General features: G+C 39.4%; 1 protein-coding gene and 1 long non-coding RNA gene across 5 annotated transcripts in view; one reads left to right on the top strand and one right to left on the bottom strand.

Annotated features, from left to right (window-relative positions):
- adamtsl3 (ADAMTS-like 3) overlaps positions 1-18,077 on the top strand; it is a 297,355-nt gene that overhangs the window by 166,262 nt on the left and 113,016 nt on the right. For all 4 annotated transcript variants that reach the window (XM_044349913.1, XM_044349979.1, XM_044350063.1 and 1 more), the window contains one exon: positions 16,222-16,348. In XM_044349913.1, the coding sequence (XP_044205848.1) occupies positions 16,222-16,348 (127 nt within the window). The remainder of the gene's footprint in view (positions 1-16,221; positions 16,349-18,077) is intronic.
- Positions 7,807-10,301, bottom strand: LOC122981531. The gene is made up of 3 exons (XR_006403273.1): positions 9,716-10,301; positions 8,310-8,378; positions 7,807-8,217 (listed from the first exon to the last, which is right to left on the bottom strand). It is a non-coding gene; the product is annotated as an uncharacterized LOC122981531 (long non-coding RNA).

Below are 18,077 nucleotides of genomic sequence, written 5' to 3'. Positions count from 1 at the left end.
AACATTCTGAAAATGTCAAAAAAAAATCCTAAAACAGGCTGATATGGTCATCAAATATGTAATATACTATATTACAGTAATGGTATTAATTCAGCTTTTGTAAGAAAAAAGAAATATTAGCAATAGCGCCTTTATGATTACCCGCTAAGATGAAGACAAGAGAAGTCAAGGTTTAGAGTGAAGAGGCTGTTTCTAAATTACAGGGATGCTTTGATTGTACTGACTGGTCTGTGTTTAATGACTCTGCTTCAGATACTGATGAACTCACTGACACTTTATGCAGTTATCTTGCAGTTTGTGGGGATACTGTCATTACTAAGCCCGTGTCTAGACAGCAAGCGTGTCAGATGCGTTTTTCACGTGAACGTCACATTCAACACATATACTCTCATTGTAATCTATGCAACTGTCTGCACCGGTTCCATGAAGGCTCACATCTCATGGGCGTAGCTGTGACCTGAAGAATTCATTTTCAAGAGTCTATTTTCCTCCGTTTTACATGCGTCACTACAGTCATTGTGTATCGGGCTCTGAGTACTTCCAACTCACAGATGACCTACGCTCAACACTGCACCTGAACACCTCCAGTGTAGACACACAGATGGAGTACTCGCTGTTGCTGCTGCTGCTGACGTGCTGCTCATACTACACTTGCTGTCTAGACACAGGGTAGGAAGCATGTTAATAATAAGCCATGGGTTACTAAATCCTTGAAAAATGTGCTAGATAGAAAACATAGGGCCTTTGTTAAAGGTGATAAGACAGATAAAAGAAAGGCAAGGGGAGAGGTCAGAGTGGAAGTTAAGAGGGCCAAGTTACAATATAAGAAAAGAAGGCAGCGTGGGATGGAATGAGGAAAATGATAGGTCAGCAAAAAACTGAAACAAGCCAGTTAGCATTGCAAGCTATCATAGCAACAAAGACCTAGCTGACGCACTAAATACTTTTTATTTAAGATTTGATACCCATGACTTTGCAGATGAACTTAGGGAAATATGCAAAGAGTCCCCCCCCCCACCCACAAAGTCAAACCAGATGTTTGAAGCTCATGATGTCAAGGCAGTATTTCAGAAAAATAAGACAAATAAGAGCCCAGGGCCTCATTGTATCACAAGAAGACTGCTTAAGTATTGTTCAGAACTGCTCTGTGAGGTGTTCTGTTATATATTTAGGATGTCTGTGGAGCAGCGAAGGGTTCTAAAGTTATGGAAGGAGTCCATTGTTGTCCTGGTGGCTAAAAGCAGAACGCCTAAGGAGCTAAATGACTTCAGACCACAGTGGCATTGACATTACTGGTCATGAAGTCATTTGAAAGGCTGGTCAAAAGGGAAATGTTGGAAGTGGTGGGGGAGACTCTGGACCCCTTGCAGTTTGCATATAGAGCTGGGATGGGAGTAGAGGATGCCTCAATCACATTACTCAACTTAGAAGGTCCTGGCACACAAGCCAGACTTTTATTTTTGGATTTCTCATCTGCATTTAATACTATCTAGCAACATGTTTTAGCTAGGAAATTGCTTATTTATTTAATCTTGATGTAAATTCTGGGGCTGGATTGTAGATTTTTTAACATCTCAGAGGGTGAGAGTGAATGGCTTCCTGTCAGAACGGTGCTCCTCTTCCACTCACTCTCCTCAGGGCTTTGTCCTGTCCCCTTTGCTGTACATTCTTTACACCAATGACTGTAGAAGCCAGCATGGAGACAGGCACATTCTGAAATTCGCTGATGATACAGTTATCATCAGCCTGCTCCATAAAGATGAATCTCAGCATTTCTACAATTAAATGCCACAAAGACCAAGGATATGGTCATTGATTTTAGAAGGAAATCATCCCACCCACCATCATCAAAGGAATCGGCATTGAATTTGTAGATTTTGTTGTATTTTTGCACTTTTTGTTTTTGAAGTGGGTGTGGCTTATACCAGAAGATTTGGCTAATCTGCTTCATTTTCTGAATTATATTGTTTAATACTGCCATATATAATCATCAAAAGCTGTGTAACTGTTAAAAGTGCAGGTGGAAATCAATAGTGGAAACAGAACAGTGAAAAAGTAAGTCAGAATTGCATTATTTTGAAAACAGGAGTATGTGTATTTAATAGGAGGAAAGTCAGATGAAAAATGAAGTTGGTCTGTATTTGTGATAACAAATGAGAAAGCTACTGACAAAAAATGGGCCATAAAAACTCATTTGGCCTAATTGCATGGAGGTTGTGCACGCAGTGGGAGGAGGTCCAGATGAAAATAGAACTAGCTGGAAGATTATAAAGTTATTGACAAATATATGAAAAGCTCCTTTAGTCTATTTGCATGCACTTCTGAGATGGTCCCTGATTTTAGCTTCTCAGTTTCTCCTCTACTGTTATGTCACACAGTGTGCCGAGATTCAATATGGGATCATTAGGTAAAAATAACAGCTGTGGATCATCATTCATCCTGCACTACACAACTAATGACAATATACTGATGATGAACCTTGCTGAATGTCTGAATATTTAAACTTTACTATCTACACATCTGTGTTCATGCTCACAGCCTATTTCAGAGCACATTATCACTACATATCCGATTAATACTAACTACTGACTATGGCAGTGTCAGTGGAAATACAGTAGTATTAATATGGCAATGTTTTTGACATCTTCTCAGTTATTTCCTTATGTATAACACTGAAAACAGACTATTCCTGCCCTCTGGAGAATTCTCACTGTAACAACAGACAATAGCAATACTGTATATCTGCACAATACCTATTCTCTAGTCACTATATCACAATATCACAACTCCCAAAATGCTTTACCAAACAGTTGCCAAAAGACCTCTCTGAAGAAACTGTATTTGAAACGGTGTATAATAATCATCTTTTTGACTAAACGCACCCAAAAATATTGATGGAAACTTGTCTGTGGTGAATTAAATGCATGTGAAGGATAATAGTGAAAGAGAAAGAGGAAGGAGTTTTGGCAAAGGAGTAAAAATTAAAGAAAAAAAACTGACAGAAGAAGAGGAGTAAACAACAGAAGGAATTAGTGAGAGAAAGGCATTCATTCTTCTCTGTTTCCTCAATAACAGCCAAGATGGTGAGGTAACATCCTCATCAGATCCATTAACAACATGCCCTGCTTATGCAAATCCAGCTGTCTACATCACACAGCAGCAGCTCACCATACAGCTCCTATAGTGGTAAAGGCAGATGAATTTACAATCTGACACTCGAAAATACATTTTATCCTCTAATGAGAGGCTTACACCTTTCCTCATCTCTAGCTGTCATCCTTAAATATCAGGCTACAGCAGAACAGGCATTTCTACTCGCAGGAAAAGTAGCTTTCCAACTGCTTAGCTTTTCTCTGCTTGCTTCTACTCAACACTTTAAATTAAGTTTAAAATATATATAAACAATGTCAAGTAGCTGAGGGATAATGTAGCAGTGATGGACTCTACTCTAGTGGACATGAGTAAAAATATCCAGTGTTTACATATAGTGTCGTAGTATCAACATTACATTTCAGTGTTTACATCCTATTCTGTAGTTCTGTAGTCACAGTGCCAGACCCTGGTCATACGCCATTAACAAAATGACCCTTAATGCAACTGTGCTCTCTATGTAATACACTTGAGTGTGTGTGATTTCATGTCTGTACAATATCCGTTGCTGTTTCCCATCGAGTGTTTTCTTTCTCAGGCTGGACAAACCTTTTTTGTAGCATGTAGAGTGTCAGGAGGCATTCATACTTAACTAAAATCTAACAAAACCATTCAATCATGTCTTAAGGCAAAAAGATCTTGAGAGTGAAGTTCAAATCGTGCATTCTTTATCACCTTTCCCTCTGCACACTTGGCTAATCGCTGCATGAAGTGGCTGTGCTTGGCAGTTTTGAAAAGTAACAAAAATTGTATCAAACAATTTTATTCTATTCAACAAGTGTATTCATTGTTTTACAATCACGCCTTGCCCATGATTGTATATGTGGAAAAATCATGGATGTATTATAAGAACTCAGTATTGGACTATTCAGTCAAATGACAGTTTCTTGCCTGCTGTATAAGAAAAAAAGTTTATGGCTTCCACATTGCGCAGCCCACTGAATATGCACAGTAGTGTTTCTCCCACTGAACCATTGACTTCACACTGGGATGATGTAACAGATTTTAAAATTGCTTTTCTTGGCTCAAGGAAAGTTTTACAAATATAAAACCTTCATGCATAAAAACTTCATAATATAAAGAGTCATAATTGACCTTATTTGCAGTTAAAGGTATCCTGTCAACAGTTTTATAGGCGTCTCTTTTTTATAATGGTGGTCTATGGGGAAAATGCTTTTTGGGCTAGAGGGGATTTTTCCGCTGCAATACCATGAGTGGCCACTGGGGAAAATTGGCAGCAAGGCTGAGCAGCAATATGCAGTTCTCTTAATATATTCATGGGAAAAATGATTTATTGGCCAGTGTGCATCATGTTATGAACCCAGAAGTTGTAATTACCCAGTGCCACCACTATGACAAAATTGCTTCACAGCCTAGCATTATCCTGGGGGCTCGTCCTTCACATTACTGATAGCACAAGCACTAGCAAGCTATTCTGCAAGCATCTGGTCAGAAGATTGTTCTCCTTTTTCTTCATACAGTATCTGTCATATCAGAGTTTGAGGACACTCAAGAAACATATCTAATTTTTAAAGGTATACTCATACATTTTGTGAAATATGTTTTCTTATCTTACCCAAGTCACTCTTCGCCCAACATATAGGTGGCCTAACTTAGCACAAAGACAGGAAGCAGAGAAAAAGTAAGTAAGGCTACAAAAACGTGCCTTCCAACAACCCCAAAGCTGTCTTTTTTACATGCTTTGCATGCTTCTGTATGTAATCCATGTAGAATTATAAAGTGATACATTGTGGTTTTAGGAGCTGTTGCTTTTAAACCTGTTTCAAGACAGGTAGCATAAAAAATAAAGAGGTTGCCAGGTCTGCGCATAGTCCTAACTCTAAACAAAACACAGGTGTCTTTTGGATGGATTGACAATAAAAATGGCGATAAAAAGTTAAAGCAATAAAAAGTAAAAATAATGAAACCTTAAGAGCAAATAAAACAGTTACATTTCAAACAAATGAATCAAGTAAAGCAAGAAAAGCTGGAAGTGAAATAGGATGAAATAAAAAATTTAAAATTTCCTAACAATAAAGATGAGGTAAGCTTTAGATTGTTAGGGTTAGCTATACCTTGTCATCAATCCAAATTCCAAGATTCTTGTACTCTGTGACTATTTCAATATTTGTATCATTCTTAGTAGAAATGATGAGGTTCATAATCAATATTTTGACCCTGATGAAGTTTTATCTGCATTTATAACTAACTTATGGTTATTGACTTCTAACTTCTAAATCAGCAAAGCAGCTGACACAGCCAGATGGGGAGGTGAGTGGGGCCATGGATTATAGATGAGGTGGGGTGGGGCACAGAAATAAAAAGGAGACCAGTACAAAAGCTAAAAGTGTTTAGGTTCAGGTGACCCACAGAAAGGACATCAAGCATCGAAACCATTGACTGTATATAAATATGGACGATGCGTCACCACTTCTTACCTCTATACAAAAGTGATGACAAAATATCTCCTTTCCAGGGGCTGCCATCTTACTTGTATGATGTCATGTGGAGCCAGAGTCTGCCCAGTAAAGTCAATCATGACGTCACACCCCCTTTTTACATCAACATTTATCGTCATTTTTTAGTTTGGCTCATGTCCCATCCACTAACATGGAGGGGGCAAGACTTATGACCTATGCTGCCGGTTATACTGGATATTTGATATATTCAGTAGATATATCTTTTTAAGACCCTATTTACAACCCTTAACTGGAAGAACTACAACTGTGGTGCTGATTTATATCAAGCTGCATGGCTGCATGCTGAAGGGAATTGTAGATTTTAAAAAATATTAGTGTTTTTCCTAAGATTGCAATGATCCACATAAGTAACTCCAGTGTGCCGTTTGTTTTTATGATCCTTGAACAAAGGTATGATATAACTGGTCTCAATGAGGAAAAACATTTTGTAAATAAAAAGAAGCCTCGTTAAAGAGATATAATGCTGATCACTACTTTGTTTCTACTGACTGGCTGCTCTTCTAGGAAACATATTCACCACCTGCGTTCCATAAACACACCGTCAGTGGCCTTGGACAGGACCTTACACAATGCATTCTGGTTCTTGTAGGATTTGTAGGATCTCATAGGGTACTCCACAGCCTTTTCTCTCAGTTTTTGTCATAGGCACCAATTTTCAAAATAATTGCACATTCCTACTACATAGGTGACCTACTTTTAAGAAATCATCCTATTTACAGCCATGAAATTCCTCTTTAATGTTGTTTTATTTGATAAATTGGAAATTCCTTCTCCTTAGTATAGCATGTCACTTGAATAAGGAATAAAAAGCTGTTTAAGTTTTCCTAACGTTTCTGAGATGCCGTAATCTGACATTTTGTAGCATGCTCGCACACACGATGATGCACAGTATTACATGCTTCTAATCCCCAGAATTAAATCTGAGCTCGGTCACTAACATTTCTACTTTGGATTTTCTCAGCTGCACACTGAAAAGTACAATACCAACTGAGACTTTGACTTTTGAGTCCTATTTTGAATGATGAGCAGAATACTTTTTTTATTAACTTACTATGCTTCCAGTAAATGCCATGAGGTGCCTAAATTGGATTTATTTCTAATATTTAGCTTGAATAACGAAAAAAGTGCCCCTTGAAGGGAAAAAAGTGAGTTTCAAATGGAGTTAATGGTTAAAAATCTGCCACAGTTCATCCAAAAATTATCAACTTAAGCATCTCTGGAAAGTTCTTTGTCTAATTTCAGTGTTTTTTAACTGAAGGCCACAATCACTGCTCTCCAAACATTTTGTTTCAGTGTCTTCCATTGTTTCTGCTGGAAATGTGTCACTAGCCAATTGACACTGCACACAGCACAGTAAAGGGATTGTGATTGGGATTCCTGTATACAGTAGAAGCTTTACACAATAAATACAAACCTCCTCTGTGTCTAAGTACTGTACATGAACTAAAGTATGCTTAAACAGCAACTTGAAGGTTGGAGACGCCACTGAATCAATGTGTAGGAAAATGATGCAGATTTTCATTTCAAAGAAACAAACAAACAAACAAAAATCTTATATACACACTAGAGTGACTTCTTAAGTTGTTTTTGTGAGATCATTTTAGTTCCACATCTAAAAAATAAAAAAAAAAAATACACACACCAGAGGTGACATAACAAAAGCTGTCATATCAGGCAGTATCAGCATTAGTAGTGATTGTCTACAGGCAAGATACTCACCAACAACAGAAACTAAAGTGCAAAGATCAGCTTGTAAGGTCAGTTATATGTCATAGTGTGTGATTTAACTCCTCACTACGTTTACGGCACTACTGCACAGCAGAGACAGAGAGACAGATGAGAGAGAGAGAGAGAGAGAGAGCCCACATATCTGAAATAAGTTTTTAACAGGATGACGGAGGACATTACAATGGGTTTCAATGACCTCATTAAGGTGACAATTAATAAAAGTTATCACAATAACAACTGGGTGTTTTGATGTATTAAAACATGTTTTATGCAGTTAAGAGCAGCTTCATAATTATCAAAGAGATGCTGTATTACCGGCTAGGCCTGCAGGCATCAGCAACTAATACTAATAACAAACCCATATAAATAAAGACTATTAGTGCATACTGAGTAAAATAAAGCAACTACGAGACAGGTTTTTTAATTTAATAACCATGTGTACATAGTTAAAATGTTCAAAAATACCCCATCACTCAATCATTCATGATTGAAATTTTTCTCCAGATTTCATATAAATCTCTTATCAGGTTTCAAATATAAATAAATAAACAACAAAACAATTCAGTCAATCTGAAACTGAAAATGTAAAGTCTTGGTAAGTATGAGTAAGAACTGTATAATTAACTTGTAATAAAACTGAGAACCACAACATCCGTTCTGGGTTTCACACTAAAGTCCTGTTAAACTGTGAAGGCTGTGCAGGTTACAGGCCGTCTGCCTCATGTTTGCTGATCTGCCGGTGGGATCTGGAGAGGAGACTCCGGTGCAGTGGAGGACAGCGCAGCGTGGCTGTCTGGTAGAGTCTTTGGTGAAGTGGAGTACTCCTCCCTCAGAGACTCCATCAGGGCTGATGCTTATGCTGGGAGAGATAAAAATTTTTAGATCACATTCAGTGATATAATATTTATTACATGCACTGACCCAAATAATAAATGAGATTAAAAGACTGACTGGTTGATGATGGCTGGCCTCCACAGCTTCAGGACCTCCACTCCCTCCTCTTCATGCTTCCAAAGCATCCTGCTCCTGAGGATGGTTTCAAAGTTACAGTGCAACGTCATATATACACTATTATGCTGAATAATATGGTGAAGGTCGATCATTATTAACTGTGTGATATAAAACAGATGCAGACACCACCACTCATTACTGCAGCCCAAAACCTTATATCACAGCAACATAACATCACCTGAGAATTAAAATAACAAATGTTTTAGCTGAGCAAACAGGAAGTCACCAAGCTGTTAACTAGACAGGATCCTGTGTTAGATAACAGAAGTTAATAAGTAACGTCATGTATGTCAAACGGTAACCGCGTTTACAAAATAGGGTGCTAAGAGGGTTAGCTAAATAACGTTAGCATCATCCCTGGTTTTACAGGTTAGTTAAGCTGCTAACAACAATAAACACACACAGAGTTTAAGCTAGGCTTTTTTTGTTTGTTAATATTCCAGAATTACAGCCATATAGAACAACTACTGGACATATGTTTAAGTAGCCATATAATAGCCTACATTTAAACAGCAATAAAACACAAAAACACAAATGCCATGATCCAACAAATATATCTTAGTCAGCAGAATGAGCTCTTCACAAACTTTGCAAACTAAGCATATAGGCTACAAAAATAAAATGAAACAAATAGCCTTGCTGTTGTTAATTTAATGCAGCCATGTAGGCAGTCTGCAGTTACGCCACCATCTCAACCTGCTGCGGTCTCCCTGAGCCTGACTCTCACTGGGGCCGGAGAAAAGTTAAACCTCCTACTGATCAATTACATGTTATTTAACCATGGCTCACCGGGTTGATCTGTTTGTTTCACTGTGCCAGTGAGGGATGTAATATTACCTGACAGAAAATGGTAAAACTCTTCGGAGTTGTGTTAACTGCTGTCGAGTCAAAGTGTAGGGCTGTTGCTGGAGCGTGCAGCTTTTGAATCTCGTGCCACGCTTAGTCACATCTGACCAAATACTCAGTGAATCTCTCAATGTCTTAACAGCGAAGGCAAAACCAAACCTTTGCATAACATACGTTTATATTTAAGTTGTCTTGGCAACGTATCTTATAGGTATACTTATCTTACAGGTATATGTATCTTATATTAGGCTATTTAATATACTATTAATGAATTTATTTATTGATTTATTTGGTAATTGGCATATTTCCCACCAGAAATTTTGGCCATTGATACTTTCATCTGCCGGATAACCTCACACGATACCGGCAAAAAGCTGGCAAATGCTGGCTAACGTAAACCCTGAACAGACATCAACTACTTCAGTTACTTCTCAATTCAAGCCACCATGACTTGACCATTGACTGATTTGGAAGTTGAAATATTAGAAACAAAGACTTACCAGAACAGTTCATGTCTTCGTGGAGCTGAATCTTTGAATCTTTTGGTCGGCACGGAGCTGTATGAAGAGCCCTTTAATTCAAAACCCTGCCCAAACTGTACACCACCTATCCAGTTACTAGACAACACCTATCCAGTCATCCTGCGCTGCCACCTAGTGGACATAGCACGCGACCCAGTCAACAGCGCGCAATGTCCAATTCGACAGCACGCGCTACCCAGCTTGATAATGTCGATTGGACAGAAATTCAATCGTCTCTCTTAAATCGGAAGTAGAGGGAGAAAGGTCAAAACAAACTTTGGAAATAAGCAAAAATCTCAGGCGGAGGAAATTGGAATTGGATATCGCGTGCTTGAACCACACCAGCTATCAGCCTCACACAGCCCTAGCTTCAACATCCCATCGTGAACATCATCATATCGCAAATAACATAACCCTCCTGAGAAAATGATCCTGCACACAGCCAATGTTCTTCCATCACAGAGACAGCAGTGAAGTCCGTCTCTTCACCTGCATGAAAACTAGCTGCTGCTTTTCCTGCTAGGAAAGTGGACTTCAGGGCCTGACAGGCTGGAATTTGTGCAGCCTGCACAAACAGTGAAGTCAAGATGATGAAAAATGATAAAATGTAAAACACTAAATGACGACAGCTCAGACTGTGTTTTACATTCTTTGCAGCATTTAAAAAAACTGCTGCAACGAAAGAGAACAATTGTTGTCAAACTGGTGAAGAATCGTTTGCTTTTGTTCTGTCTTTTTGCACGTTTTCAAAGTTGCAGTGTGTCAAGCTCTCAGGGTTAGCATATGATTCAGTCATGAGCATGGAGTCATGAGTCAGGAGCATGTCTGAAGAGCAGTAAGACCATGGATGTATAAAGAGAACTGGATACAGCGTCAGAGGCGGGACCCCATTCATTCCTATGAAAGTTGCTCAGTGGTGCATGAAGCCAAAAAAGCCACTTCCTGAAAACATACTGTACATGCTCTATCGGCCCAATGTGCCCATGGAGCACGCTCACCAGAGACTTCTGCTGGCCGAGATGGCTAACTTCCGGTTTAGCCCTCCGCCTAACTTGAAAGGGGAAAAAACAATTTAATCGTGCGGCTCTTCTAGACTTTCGAAATGTGATCGGACCGAATGGATCAAATTCTGATAGTGAAACGAGTCATTTTGTGGGGGTTATGACGCTCAAAAAAATGTATCTGCTGATTTACAGAAAGCTCTTTCACAATGCAAGTCTATGGAAAAAAGTCTTTTTGGGCCCAATAGCATCACGTGATGGAGTAATTACACGGTTTGGCCGCTGCCAAATTGGCTTCAAAGCCTGGCACTCCTCCTGTATCCAGTTCTCTTTATACATCCATGGGTTAGACACAATGTGATGTACAAATGGGGGGAAAAATAACAGAACTTGAGAGGGAAGTTCAAAGCAGTGTCACCTTTCTGTTGCAGAAATGTGTGGAAGGAGGAGATGTCAGACACTAAGACATGTGATATGACAAGCATTTCATTTGAATCTGGTCTGAACACAGCTGTCTTAATGATGGGATGATCCAAAATAGCTCAAAGGAAAAGCATGGGTGTAATTAATAACATTTATAATGACAGTATCCCATTCATTTTGCCAGTTCCAAAGCCCTGGCATTGTGCAGGATGGATTTAACTCATTTAATACATAAAGCATTTTGCTTCCCATACCCTGATTCTGTCTCTAGGTCCCGTCTGTTCCCATCTCTTCTCATTCCTTTATATTGTGTCAGCCTGTGGCTGCAATAATGTTTTTGCCAGTGTCTGTAGCCATAATGGCTCTCCTTATATGCAAAATGTTGAAAAAAGAACTGCAGAGTAGAGCAGACACTTTCATGGTTGAGAAGTTGATGGATTATATTTGTGTAGCTCTTTTTCATCAGAACTCTGCACTGTTCTCACATGTCAGAACAGAGGTGAGGATCACTCTGCTCTTCTTATGAGAGCTGCTGGTGTTACTCTGCTGCCAGCCCACGGTAGGCACAGACACCATCGGCTGTCTTTCATGTCTGAATGAGTAAAAGCTGTTTGTGCCTGGGTTTAATTTCTGAGGGCAATGGGCCTCATCGGAGTGCTTCTTGTGGAGTGTGGTTTACGTTACAGTAAGCCACCATTGTTAGTGTCTGACAAGTCATCCAGATCCAACTTGGCTCCCACCAGTATGGAACTTTTCAGGCTGATACTGGTATTTCATTGTTTTTGAGATGCTTCAAACCAGTCAGTTACCTTAATGTTGTGGAAAGGAGCTCATGGGAGTACTAATACCTTAAGGCACTTATCAATAAAAGTATGGTTAGGGGGTGTCCTGGTGGCCTGGGGGTCTACAGTGCTGACCATTAAATCACAAAGTCTCTAGTTTCCCTACTCTCTCCCCTCATTTTCTGTCAGCTCTCTACTGTACTCCGTCTAATAAAGGCACAAAATTAAAAAGGATTTCATTTGGATGGGTTCCTGAAGGTCTGTACCATATGTTCCTGTTAAGGCTGCAAATAGCCAGTTATTCATGCTGATATTTGTCATCTTTAAATGTTTCCATTTTGAAACCAAAAACCTTACAAGCAGTAATTTTCTAACAATATATAACTATAAATACCTCTATTCATGCAAAAAAATGTTCCCTCTCAGGGATTAATACAATTCTCAGCACTTTGAATTGCCTTATTGTTGAAAGGTGCCATACATTAGAACTTGCCCCAAGTGATTTCATCAGCCTCCCCCCTCGTCCCCCACCCTCACGACATCATTTCATCTGACAGCTGTGGGGCAACATGGCATTGAATCAGCAAGGACCCTGAAAAAGAGACTGAATGAAAACTTGAAACAGGCATCAGCTGTCTGTGAACACCAGACCAAAACCACTCACACCATCGAGTGGGAACAGGTCAAAGGTCATTGACCAGGAGTTAGTGGACAGTCATAAGAAAGATCAAGGGGTATATTCACATTCTACTCCAGAGAACATCTGTGAACAGAGACAGGGTGTTACCATCCAGTGTCAAAAAAGAAATTTCACGCTTTTCTGTTCATGTTCACAAATACAGATACACAGTATGTCAGTGACTACAGTTTTGTTGTGGAATAGAGTATGTTTAAAAACCAAAGGAAAATGAGAGAGTGGGAAATAACAGACTGACTGCCATAAATCGGTATTTCATTTAAAAAGATCAGTTCTGAGTCCAAACAGCAATGTAAAGCTCTGTTTTCCCTTATGGGATATGTTAACTCAGTATGTGTGTGGAAAGCTATCAGCAGGCGCTGAAAAAGACTTATTTTCAAATTTATCAACATTAGTGTAGACAGGGCCTCAGTAGTGGGAGACTTCAGTATTGGGAAGCTGTTTGCTGTTTGGCAAAGAACCAGGTCACATAAAAAAAAAAAAACCCTCACAAATGGATCCCATTTCCTCGAGGCTAGAGCTAGTTACCCCCCCTCCACTTCGACTTGGGTTGTTTGGCAAGCACTCAGACACTCGAGTTAAACTTAGTTTGAATGAGGTGTCAGAATCTTCTTGAGTTAAAAGCAATTTCTGGAGAGACTCAGTTTACTTAGGATGCTTCTGGTGCATCATCAAACTGAAAAGCCTCCTAGTGATCAAGCCAGACACAGGTACTTCACATCAGTAATGGGAGATGGATGATGGATGTGCTCAAACAGCAGCTGCTGCTGGCGCTCAGAGAGAGCGCTGGGCACAGCAGGGATGAGATGGCATCACCCAGTGATGGAGGCAGCAGTGCAAGGAGGGATCACTTGGTTGCTGGGGTACCGTAGCAGGAAGTCTGTCTGTGACGGAATGAGGCCAGTTCCTCCTCTAGTGCTTGTACTGTATATGGATTAATAATACACCACACAGCAGCATGAAATCCAGCTGTATACAAGGAGAAGAGAAAATAAATACAATTCCTGGGAGTAAATGGGAGGAGAGCTGCAGTGTGTGTGTGTGTCCTCGTGTGTATGTTTATGTCACTTTGTTTTGCCAGCCTGTCATCGTAAGTTACAATGACAAGCTTCAGCATATTTACATGATTGTATGTGTGTGCAGGAGAGCAGTGGTAAATTAAATGAAAAACTCAGCTGACACACCTTTTTATTTGCAGAACAGAATTTAATTCAGTCTTACATAAATCTTTACAGCAAAAATATATGAGCGGTATTATAGTCAACTGATATTAGCATAAAAAGATATGTTTTAGGGTGGAGAATTTTAATTGTAAGACTTAATTCATTTTAAGTGTTCAGAGCAGACTGAAGCCCTGGCTTTTAACTTGGAGAGAACGTTTCTACATACTGTACCTTCACCTCAAGTTTTGGACCTTTGACTTTTCATGTGGTTATTATTGTAACCATGATGAATAAGGTCTCTTAACCTTAACATTTTAACCCAAACCACAAACCTTTCTAACCTTAACCTTAAAGTAGTTGTTTTAACAGAAACCAAGAGTTTTTCCCTAAATCTAAGCAACCAAACCTTAACCATAGCATTGTGATATCATAAAACATACGTATTTATTTTTTCTACAGGGATTTTTGGAAGGCACAGACAGATGATGTCATCCTGCTGATAGGGCCCCAATTGTTCTGGAGTTCATGGACCAACAATGTATTTTGTTGTTCAATTTGGAGGACTTTGGAGGATGTTTTGTAGTGCTTTATCAATAACACCGTACTTCTACCTTTGCCTCGGAGAGAACAGTCAGTCATTCACACAACCACAGAAAGTTGCATGCCAGGAGAATGTAAACTTGTCAGTCAGCATGAAATTAAATTAGTATTTGAATGTAGAATATGTCCATTGTTGATGTTTGGCTCTGACCTCATCATTCCCCAAATGGAAACACAGAGCTCAGTACAGCAGCAAGTGGGGAGTGACGATACTAACTCCCCCTGGGGGAACATGGACTCATGCCTGCAGGTGGATGCTGGGGTGGAGGTGGGGTTATGAAATGCTGCATAGCTGTCAGGCGAGCGGTAGGGCAAGCAGGCCTGCAGCAAAAAAGCGAATGGAGCACTGACAGCTTCAGTGCACAGTACATTATTGAAAGGGTGCACTGGATATATGTTGCAGTGAGAAGATGTGTGTATGCCATGTAACTGGAGCGATGCACTTTGAACTAGCTGGCAAGCTTTACTGCATATGTTTAAAGAAATGAGAGATACTGTCAGTTTTCTGATGGGAACAGTCACACTGGAGGGGATAGCTTACCAAAACTTCACTTCATTACTGTGTGCAGGTATAGTACTTATGATCATTTGGATCTGTGTAAGTTATCGTTAATGTAACATCCCTATTGTCCACAGTTTGTGCAGGTGGTAGTAAAAGAGAAACATCCACAGTTCCACAGTTCAAAATCCTTTCTGCTACTTGGTTAATCAATAATTGGTTTTATACACAGTTCTAAAATTAATTATACAAAACTATGCAGTTGTTTCGAGACCTAGGAAGTCTAATTTAAATGTGTTGCAACATTTTGTAACAATTGCATCTCATTGCATTTTGGAAACATTGCCTGCACAGTAATGCTGGGATCACACTTAATTTGTCATGTTCTGTATTGCTTGGACTGCGTACAAGGATCCTGTGACTTGAAATAAAATATTATGATAAAACTCATTACATATGCTTCTTTTATTTTATTGTTTGTGGGTTTTTTTTATTCATGTTATTCAAGCTGAAATTTAACATAAAGCATGCTGTGAGAGGAGGATTACATGGAGGGCAACTGTTTGAATAGGTTACCAGTCCTCCACATAGTGCGTGCAGAAAAATATACATAGAATTTACAAGCGTATTATTTGTATTACTGATTAATGTATGAATTATTTTTTCAGGTATTGGGTTAATTTTTTGGTCTATAACTTGTCAGTATTTAAGGTTTTTTTCTTCAAATGGCTCTTTCTGTCTACAGCCATGCTAGCAGCTCTGTGTAAAGAAATATCCATTTGAAGATGGATAAAAAATGAGGTCTATACTTTGAAAGTTATTATAGTGGAAGGGAAACACTGTTCCTGAGGGAAACATAAAATGTCTGTAGCAAATTTCACGGCAAACCGTCTAATAGTTGTTAAAATATTTCAGACAGTACAAAAGTTGCTGAACAAACCACCTGGCTGAACAATATTGCCATGCCGAGAGCCATGATACACAGCATGGCTAAAAACCTAAAAGGATTTTAGTTCATAATGACAGAGAAAAGCTTCAAACCCTCACATTAGAGAAGCTGGAATCTATTCATGTTTGGCATTTTTATTTGATCAATTACTTGAAATTTGAACTTGTTGACCATTGAAATAATTATTTTTTCTATTGACTAATCCTGACATGGGACACAGGCATGACAGAAATGACCTCTTTTTGCTTTGAGGAACATCACATAATCCAGCCTAACTTTGTGTATGAGTTCTCTCATCTTTCTGTCTCTTCATCCATTGGTTAGCTCCATATCTGACTTTAAGGGTGTGTAATTGTGATGTGTGTGTGCAGGAGGTGGGCTGTGATCGCCAGCTGGCCAGCGGTGCCAGGGAGGATAACTGCGGCGTCTGTGGCGGCGACGGCTCCACATGCCGTCTGGTACGAGGACAGGCCCTACCTCACCTTACAGCAGAAGAATGTAGGTATCTGATCTCCAGCCTCACAATGATGTAATCCCTATCTGTGTCCAACTCACATATCACTAAGGTTTCAATTTAAAGCTTCATGTTCTCCAAGCTAATCCTCAATACTTAACACAGTGCACTTTAAATCTGAAATACCCTTATACCCCTTTCCCCACTCCAAATGTTACTCAGTCTAAGACCTTCCAGCCCTCCGCAAATAGCTCATCCCATAAGCTTTCTTGGTCATTTTAGAGAATACACACTCAGCTCAGGCCTAATCTCTATCTGCTGGTTCCAGACATACTGCATCCTTGCCCAACCTTACCTCTAATCACGCTCTTTGGGAGGAACATGACAAAGCTGGATATCTGTGTGCTGGGCTTTGGGGCTTTCACCTGTCTTGGCTCCATGTCAAACCTCTCTAAGTTGGCCACTAGGGTCTGGACAAAAAAACATATTTTGGCATATCGTGATATTTCCAATATGTTATCGATACACTGGTGCCAAGTATGGATGCATTTTTTTAAACACAGGACCACTCTTAATTGATTCAGCTGCTTTAGCTCACCACTACCCTCTGCCACCTTATGGAGGCGCTAAAGACACTGGTGACGGTCAGACATATGGCAGTTGAAATTGTAGGTGACAATGAAGAAGAAATGCAAGCAAAGTAAGCAGCCATGAGCAGCTGCTGTCAGACTCTCTGTGTCCTTTCTGGAAACACAGAGAGTCAATTGGAGCTTTGACATACACAAGAAGCATATTCATGGCCCTTTGTAAAAGTTTCTGTGTGGTACCCGTGTTGTAGCAGAACTAGTGGCTCTACTACAAGAGGCTCTCCGATGTGTCTGTGGGGGCGTTTCTGTTGCTGTTTGCTGTTTATCATGTTAATGTTTAGCCAGCCATCGTCACTCATCAGCCCTGAATATCTTGCTAAGCTCTGAATATAGCAGTTAGTTGTCGCTGGGTTGTGTGTTGTGTTTACTGCCACAGAAAAGGAATAAATCTTTGGGTTATTAGCATGACATTGCCATTCTGTTATCTCTTATCAGACTTGCTAACTGCCAGCAGCTCTGTGAGAGGCACAAACTGAGGCTACAGTTAGCAGTGATATTTATACTCGGCGGCATTTCTTTTCTGTGAAACTAACTTACTGTTAATAAACATTGTACATTATCTAACTATTTTCTGCTCTTTGAAATACTTTTTTTCTTCTTCAGTTACAGATATTGTGATATATCATAGATTATTTCTTTATGATATATCGTGTATTGCAGAATTGCCTTTGTTGATATATTGTTATTGTGGAAAGAATATCGTGATAGTATCATATGGTGAATTCATCTGTGATTCCCAATCCTCTTGGCCACAGGCCCTCAAGAGCCATCTCAGCTTTGGCCTGCTCTTCTCTCATTGCCTCCAGCATTTATTTATCAAGGCTGGACGATTAAAATGCCATCTGGCTACAGCAACCCATCCACTAGCAGATGGAGCTACACTATTAATGACTTCTTTTCTTACCTGTTTTCATAAAATGTAACATCCAGAGATTAAATTCATAATTGTGTTTTGGCCAGTAATGGTCTTTTCAGAATTTTATGTTTGGTTGGTCCAATCTAAATCCAACAATGTGCATAATGGGAAGAGCCAAACAAAAAATGTTTGTTTGGAAATGAGTTTCAATCAGTTACCATCTTAGTTTTACAAAACTGTCTCAGCATTGATCATTCAGTCTATCACGAG

The sequence above is a fragment of the Thunnus albacares genome, chromosome 1 (genome assembly GCF_914725855.1).
Source record: "Thunnus albacares chromosome 1, fThuAlb1.1, whole genome shotgun sequence".
Taxonomy (NCBI): Eukaryota; Metazoa; Chordata; class Actinopteri; order Scombriformes; family Scombridae; genus Thunnus; species Thunnus albacares.
The sequence above is the reverse complement of the archived record's forward strand: the minus strand, read 5'-3'. Positions and strand labels throughout refer to the sequence as shown.